Raw genomic sequence first — 8,481 nt, forward strand, 5'->3', positions numbered from 1 at the left:
AATAAACTCTTGTCTAATTTGCCGTTTTGAAATTAAAACAATCCTATAACTGAACAACAGTACTTTAAAATGACAGAGGAGACTCGGGGTAATTGCTCCATAAACCATCAGGAAACCGCGGTGAAAATAAGGTAAAGTAACACTCGTGATGTTTACTTTATTACACTTCACCAAAACCACACTACAGAAGAATGGTGTAAAACCCAGAACCTTGAGATTATTAAGTTTGTAACATTAGAACTAAATATATGGATAAAGAGCATGTATACAACTAAAGTAACGGTTTTCTAATTTCACTAAACATTTTAATTCAAATTTGTGAATATTGTTATTAAACATGGACCTTTATTTTCATTAAAAAGTTTCTTTCTGTTATTTTAGGCTCTGTTTGTAAATGTATGAAACTAGTTTAGACACTAAATGGAGACAGAAGCCCACAGCACAGAATGGACAAATCACTGGAACTTCTCTGGGATTCCATCAGTATTGTGACGTCACAGTATCAGGTATTAAAGTGCTTATACTTTGCTCAAGCGTTCTCTTGCAGTTCGTTGCTGATTTTAGTGTTTCTTGTGTTTCTCACTCGACTCGAGCTTTATTCACAACGATTTGCTAGCATTTCATGCCAATATTACTCAACTTTTATCTGTACACGACTTCAGTCTTCACAGATAAATACAACCCGTTGATCTTGCTGCAGATCTTGCGGTCTACGCTAGCTAGCCTACTTGAGACCTCAAAATGGTGCTATTGACTGCACTTGGGCTATATGCTTATTTCCAGAGGCGAAGGAAAGAGGCCAAAGACAGCCACTCAGGTCAAGATGACCGCGAGCACCAGAGCGAGGATGTTCCACCTGTGGAGAGTAATGATGGTAAATCAGATGGTATATCATTGGAGTCTGCGCTGGCTATACACTTATTTTTATGTTTAAAGGTGTTTTGAGGACTTTAAGTGTCTTTAAGTTTGTATCTTCATGAGTTAATGCGTTTACACAGAAATGAAAATGCTTTACCTCACTGTATGTTGCCTAAAAAGGTGAATGTGCGCATTAATATTAATTACATTCATGATGTTTATTGTTTGCACACAATGACTGACAACTGAAAAACTGGAAAGAATGTGTCCAGTGTGAATTCCCCCGAAAAGTCTCTTCATAATGTACAGCAAGCGTAGATGCAGTAATGTGAGTGTTTTATTAATAATGTTGGTGTAACTGCCCTCTGTAGGTCAGTCGTCTTCTCAGGACAGCAGCGGACCTCCTCAAGTCTTCCACATTTCAGAGGAACCCGTCACTGCTGACCCTCGAGGCGACCAGGACTGGATTGACGACTCCTTCAATGTTTTAAAACGTGCCATAACAAAATTAAATGGCGACTCCTTCCCAACCCCTGTCCATGATGCTCCTGACACGAGTGTGGACGTCACCCGAGCTTCAGATGGTAAATGAGATCATTAAAGGTGCACTATGTAGCATTTTTGCAGTGAAATATTCAAAAACCGCTAGGCAAATGTTATATATTTTGTTCAGTTGAGTACTTACAATATCCCAAATGTTTCCAACTATTTGTAAATAAAGAGAAAATGGCCATTATAACCAATGAACCGGGACGTCTGAGAGAGTTGCCTGTCAATGGTGTCATATCTGCGCTACTCTCTGTTTCCGGTTTTATTCTGAAGCGCTTTACTCTTAGCAGCGTGAACAAGAGTGACATCAGCCGCTGAGCGAACACACAGAGTAACATCAGAACATAATTTTAAACACACTTAAATGTGTATAATATGATAAACTGAGGTGCAACACCATATTCTCATGACCGGTAAAAGCGGAAATGGCGCAGGCGACGGTGGCATAATAAAAGTCCCGCTGCTCGCGAGGTGTGTGTTGTGTTCAATCGCTCCGGCGGCCTTGCTCAGCTCCGCAGCACTCGCTCCTGCTTCACACTACAGTAATGTTAATAATCTCATCCCTGAACATGATTTCTGCCCGAGTCCTATTTTCCACCGGCTGTGAGGTGAAGAACAAATGTCCCAAGATGCTGAGCTCAAATTTTGCGTCGTCAAACTACGCCTTTGTTTTGAATAGTCGACCTCTAGCGGACGGAAAGTTGCTTAGTGCGCCTTTAACATTATGTCATGAGAATGTATTACCTCAGATTCTTTATTGAAGTATGTTTGTTTCCTAACAAAGTGAATATGCACATAAAAATGACTTGCAGTAATGTGAGTGTTTTATTAATAATGTTGGTGTGATTGCCCTCTGTAGGTCAGTCGTCTTCTCAGGACAGCAGGGGACCTCCTCAAGTCTTCCACATTTCAGAGGAACCCGTCACTGCTGACCCTCGAGGCGACCAGGACTGGATTGACGACTCCTTCCAAACCCCTGTCCATGATGCTCCGGACACGAGTGTGTGTGTCACCACAGCTTCAGACAGTCTAGCAGAGGATCAGAGAACAATTATGGGTCAGTTTGCTAAGAAACGCTAACATAACCCAACACACATGCACTCTTTAATCAGCAGGTCAATGGGTTATACTTTAAAATCATGCTTTCTTTAAGGGTAGTTGATAACATGGAAAATGACTTGTTTCGAAAGTGTGTGTGTTAGATAAAGGTTTAGATCAAGTAGGTGACCTTTTATTTCTTTCTTCTTTTAACAGATATCGGTTCCTGCAGATATGAAATGGGCACTGCACTGGGTGAAGGAGGCTTTGGGACGGTTTATGCAGCGACACGTTTGAAGGATGGCCTTCAGGTATTCATTTTCATTACTTACAATATCTATCTAGATGATTATTTGTGTCTTAAAGATGCACTATGTAGTATTTTTGCAGTAAAATATCCAAAAACCACAAGGCCAGTGTTATATATTTTGTTCAGTTGAGTTCTTACAATATCCCAGATGTTTTCAATTATTTGTAAATTGTGAGAAAATTGCTATTTTAACTAAGGACAGGGACGATTCAGCATTGCATTTGACGGAGTCGCCTGTCAATTGCGTCATATCTGCACTACCCTCGGTTTCGGCTTTTATTTGGCAGGAGCGCTTTACTCTTAGCAGTGTGAACAAGTCAACGCACGGAGTAACGTCATAACATCGTTTTAAACACACTTAAATGTATCTAATATGATAAACAGAGCTCCATTACCTCAAAATCATAACCGGAAAAGCAGATCTGTGCAGGCGCCCGGCGACTGTCTCCTATCCCTTCATAATAAAAGTCCCGGTATTCGCGAGGCGGGTATTTGTTTAACAATCACTCCAGCAGCTGTGCTCAGCTCCACAACACTCGGTCCTGCTCTGCTTTAGACTACAGTAATGTTAATAACCGCATGCATGAACGTGATTTCTGCCCGAGTCCTATTTTCCACCGGCTGTGATGAGAAGACCACATCTCCCAAGATGCTGCGCTCACACTTCTCATCATCAAACTACGCATTTGTTTTGAATAGGCGCCCTCCAGTGGACGGAAAGTTGCATAGGGCACCTTTAAATCACACACTTATATTCACTATTTAGTGCACTTCACATGTCAGACCTGTTTTAATAGACAGACGTGCTCTGCATGTTTACAATTAAATTCATGGACATGTAAATGTTTGTTCAGGTGTAATGATTGTAATTTGTGAACACATGTATTATAAATAATTCTAACGCAAATTCATTTTCTGTTAATTTTTCACCAGGTGGCGGTAAAATTTGCCTCCAATCGGGAAGCAAGATATACCAGGATTGTAAGTCGACTGTGCTCTCTCTGCTTTACCTCTCAGTCACTGTTTTCAGTTTTATACATCTCATGTCAACATTAATCACAGACTATAAATGATAAATATATTATAATGACTGTCTTTCTTCTAGAGCGGTTATTCCAGACCCATCCCGCTGGAAGTGGCTCTGCAAATGTTTGCCAATCGAGGGCCCAGTGTTCCTAACATCATCCAGCTCTTGGACTGGCAGGACGAGCCTGACCAATACTTTATGGTGCTGGAGCGGCCCATGCCCTGTCAGACCTTGGATGAGTTTTTAACAAGCTACACGGGCACCAACCGTGAAGATTTGGTACGCCTTATTATGTGCCAGGTCACATTTGCGGCTCAGGCCTGCTGCCGCCGTGGAGTTTTTCATCGGGATATCAAGCTGGAAAACCTGCTGATTAACCCGGACACCTTAGACGTCAAATTAATTGACTTTGGATGTGGAGATTTCCTCAACAGCGCGGGTTACATCTCCTTTTCTGGTATGTATAATTCCTCAAAGCTGCGAGGTGTGCCCCAAACTCTGGTGCCGATTGCGAGCCGTTCGCACAGGACTCTGAGCGAGTCGAGCTCTCATGAAGCCTCAGGGAATGGGATCCACTGTTAGCATCAAATCCTTTCTTGCATGATGATGGATTTCTAGTCCAGATGTTGTGTTAATGTAAATGTGAAAATATTTTCCTCCAGGCACAAAAGAGTACTGCCCCCCTGAGTACCGGATCAGCGGCCACTATCACGGGGAACCTGCAACGGTTTGGTCACTCGGCGTACTCTTGTTCATTATGCTGTGCTGGAATTTTCCGAGGTGGCGAGACCTGGAGGAGATAGATCAGAACATCTGGACCAGAAACGGCTGTTCACAAGGTGAGATCCTCATTTAATTCTGGATCTTATTGGACAGATCAAAACAACAATGCAGGAAAAGGAACATCTGAGCCCAGTGGCTTAATAAATGATGGCTTTGAGGATATTTGTGAAGTTTAAGCTAATAATCAGACGTCTCTCCCTTCGTTCTCCACAGAATGCTGCGATTTGATTCGCTGTTGTCTGCAGGTCTTCCCAAAGAAGAGGATTGAACTGGAGAAAGTCGGTCTCCACGACTGGTTTAAGGTTTTCATTACATTTTGAAGATTTTGACACTTAGCTTTATTCACGCTAGTTTTCGATATGTGCTGCAAACCTCATTTAGTCACATGAAACATTTAGTGCTGCTTTTCACTCATGCTTTTAAATTTCCATTTTGTTTTAACTTGATATATTTAGCCTCTTTTTATTCATATCTCTATATTGTTTGTGTACTGTATTGAAACAATAACCTGATTTCTGTTTATGTTTCAAATGACAGACTAGAAGTAATAAGGAGGAAAAACAGGAAAATAGAGGTGGGGTCGCTCCCCGCTTTCCTCCTGGACTTCCGAGGAACCAGCGTGCCTGCTCAATTTTAAACCTCTGAAAAAAAGGGGTTTTCTGGATCTTTAAATATACACACACACACACACTCTCTCATTTTATAGAAAAAAACATTTTGAAGAAATGTTTTGTGCAAAGTAAAAAAAAAAGTAAAAGTATTTTATTTTCATTCATGAATTATTGTTTATTATACGTTATTATATGTTTTTGAGGAGGTATCATGTGACATAAAACAAGAACTAACCCTCCCCTGAACTTTACCTTATCTGATATTTCACCAAGACATTAAATGTGAAGTGACAGTTATTTACTGTAAATTATACAATGACTAGTTATTTTTCAGGTCAAAAATCTGTACATTTAAATGTGCATTATTCACTGTATATAGTGCGTAAACTGTCTGTTAACCAGTTTACAGTTGTTTACTGTTAAAATCTCTCTATTAGCGTTACTCGATCTTAGCGCTGCGTTTGATACTATTGCTCACAGCATTCTGAATAGACTCGAAAGTTATGTTGGCATTAGTGGAAGTGCATTGGCATGGTTTAAATCACACTTATCTGACCGCTATCAGTTTGAAGCAGTAAATGAAGAGATGTTACAAGTTCAGTATGGAGTACCGCAAGGCTCAGTGTTAGGACCGTTGCTTTTCACCCTGTATGTGCTACAGCTGTAGGAGATATCATTAGGAAGCATGACGTTAGTTTTCATTCTTATGCTGACGATACTCAGCTCTATATTTCTTCACACCCTGACGAAACGTACCAATTCACAAGATTAACAGAATGCTTAGCGGATATAAAAAATTGGATGAATAGTAATTTCCTGCAACTTAATTCAGAAAAAAACTGAATTTTTAATAATTGGACAAAAAAACTCCACAAGTAGTAACCTAGAATACTGTCTAACCGTGCGTTCACACCGCTGCTGGCGAGAGCGTCAAAATTCACTCTTGCCGCCCTGCCAACGACGCTGTAGAAAGCTTTGTGGACGCGCTGCCGCTCTGACGTAGATCGAATGTTTTTTATTTTTTTAAACTCTATTTAAAGAGGCCACAAATCAAACAAGCATGTTGATTGATAGACTGACCACTAGTAGGGTATAAATTAACCTCATGAAATCATTTAAATGTGAAAGGAAGTATGAATTACATACCCGCTGAAAAACAAGCGTTCTAGCGCCTATGAAATAGTGTTGCGCGACTTCTTAACAAATTAAACATCACTTTGAATGGTCTCGGCATGAATGATAGGGGAAACCCGCACAGCAATCATCAACTTCTTCTACATTTGGCTTGGGAACTAATGTCGTCGGAACCAAAGTTTACAGGCCTCCGTTCTCTGGATTTCACTCAAGCGGAGCACTTCTACATTCCAATTGGCTGCCGCCGAACCGCATCATTTCCATAAAGTTGAGCTGATTTAAAATCTCCTCGACGCCCAAATCGTCCAAGACGCGCCGCGCTGCTCTCGCCGGAGCTCGCATTGAAAATGAATGACTTCCGGTCACCTTGCCGCTCTCGCTGCTGGTGGTGTGAACGCACTTCCCATAACACCTGATTTACTCGGTGCATCATAAGAAGAATGGCATCTACACTAATGTTAGTCTCTCTGTTTATCCCGAGGTTAACTGCAGTCAGCCGGATCCAGGCCGTGTCCGGATGGGATGGTGGAGCTGCGTCTGGAGATGACCAAGGCATCCCTGAAGTGTCTGCTGAGACCGTGTCAATTAAACTCTGCCTGTAAATGCTGCATTGACTCTTCATCTCTATCATGACAACTCCAATCTTTCGAATATCCATTTACCTGATATGACTTGAGACCTGCAATGTTGCCAGAATAATAATCATACACTGTTTGAGGCCAGAGGAGAACTGGTACCTCGACTGGGCCTGGTTTCTCCCAAGGTTTATTTTTCTATTCTGGCCCTGAAGGAGTTTTGATTCCTTGCAGCTTTGAGCCTTTAGCCTTTAGCCTTTGGCTTGCTCAGTTGGGGAGACCTAAATTTCAATTATATTACCGGTCTGTCCACATTGACACTATGATAATTGAAATTAGCTGGATGACATCAACATCTTCACCAGAGCGGCTGTAGCCGAATCAAATTCTGTTGCATTGTCTCCCTATTAACACTGAAGCTGCTTTGAAACAATTAGACTTGTAAAAAGCGATATATAAATAAAGGTCATTTAAAAATCATGATTATTTTTTTAATCATGTCATTTAACTCTGAACATTAATGAGATGTGTTCTAAGTTATATTAGGGTAAGATACTACAGAAATGTAATAAAGTAATCAAATTTAAAATTAAACGCTGCATGTTTTGACTAAGAATTAAATATAGATTAATCTTATTAAAGCTTATTAAAAGTTGTGCACCGCCTATAGGCTCATATTACAAACACACTCTTTATTTCCGCTTTTGAAGAAAACGAGTTTAGACCCCGCTGTGTTAAACAACTACAGACCAATTTCTAAGGTACCTTTCTTGTCTAAAATGCTAGAGAAGGTGGTACTTAAGCAACTTTCTTTATTTTTGAACAAAAATAATATCTTTGATATTTTTCAGTCAGGTTTTAGATCGCAACACAGTATAGAAACTGTTCTTCTTAGGGTGTCGAATGATTTGCTTTATCAGTAGATTCAGGTAATTGTACAGCGCTAGTTCTGCTGGACCTTAGTGCGGCCTTTGATACAGTGGACCACAGTATTCTCCTTGAACGATTGAGTAAGTGGGTGGGTATTGGGGGTTCTGTTTTAGCCTGGTTTGACTCCTATTTACAGGGTAGAACCTGTGCGGTGGAAATAGGGACTTCTATCTCTTCCGTTCACCCTGTTGTTTGTGGGGTTCCTCAAGGCTCATGCCTCGGCCCGTCCTGTTTTCATTATGCTTCCACTGGGTTTAATTTGTCAGAAACATGGAGTGGCTTACCACTTTTATGCTGACAACACCCAGTTGTATTTTCCTTTGAACTCTGAGGGCGATTTAAATGGGTCAGCACTATTCAATTGCCTGGATGAGATAAAGCAGGGGATGGCAGACAGTTTCCTTCAGCTTAATGAGTCTAAATACGAAGTGGTGGTGTTCGGCCCGCCGAAGCTAGCTAAACAGCTCTCTGAGGACCTTGGGCACCCTAGCTTCTAATGTTAAGATTTAAGTTAGAAACCTCGGAGTGATCTTCAACGCTGAATTGAAATTTGATAAACAGATTAATGCGGTGGTGAAGGGTAGCTTTTTTCAGCTAAGTCTATGTTATGGTTTTAAGTCTATGTTAAAGACATGTTTATTTTCCGTTGCTTTCAGTTGTCCTTAT

General features: G+C 40.8%; 1 protein-coding gene across 1 annotated transcript; it reads left to right on the top strand.

Moving 5' to 3' along the window:
* Positions 1 to 7,365, top strand: LOC137040483 (serine/threonine-protein kinase pim-2-like). The gene is made up of 11 exons (XM_067416141.1): positions 1 to 131; positions 382 to 506; positions 784 to 874; positions 1,230 to 1,442; positions 2,267 to 2,464; positions 2,662 to 2,756; positions 3,689 to 3,736; positions 3,861 to 4,239; positions 4,445 to 4,621; positions 4,779 to 4,867; positions 5,103 to 7,365. The coding sequence occupies exons 2-11, from the start codon at positions 447 to 449 to the stop codon at positions 5,208 to 5,210; spliced, it is 1,458 nt and encodes a 485-aa protein (XP_067272242.1). The 5' UTR covers positions 1 to 131; positions 382 to 446; the 3' UTR covers positions 5,211 to 7,365.
* The last annotated feature ends 1,116 nt before the right edge of the window (positions 7,366 to 8,481 follow it).

Source organism: Pseudorasbora parva, chromosome 14 (assembly GCF_024679245.1).
Source record: "Pseudorasbora parva isolate DD20220531a chromosome 14, ASM2467924v1, whole genome shotgun sequence".
Lineage (NCBI taxonomy): Eukaryota > Metazoa > Chordata > Actinopteri > Cypriniformes > Gobionidae > Pseudorasbora > Pseudorasbora parva.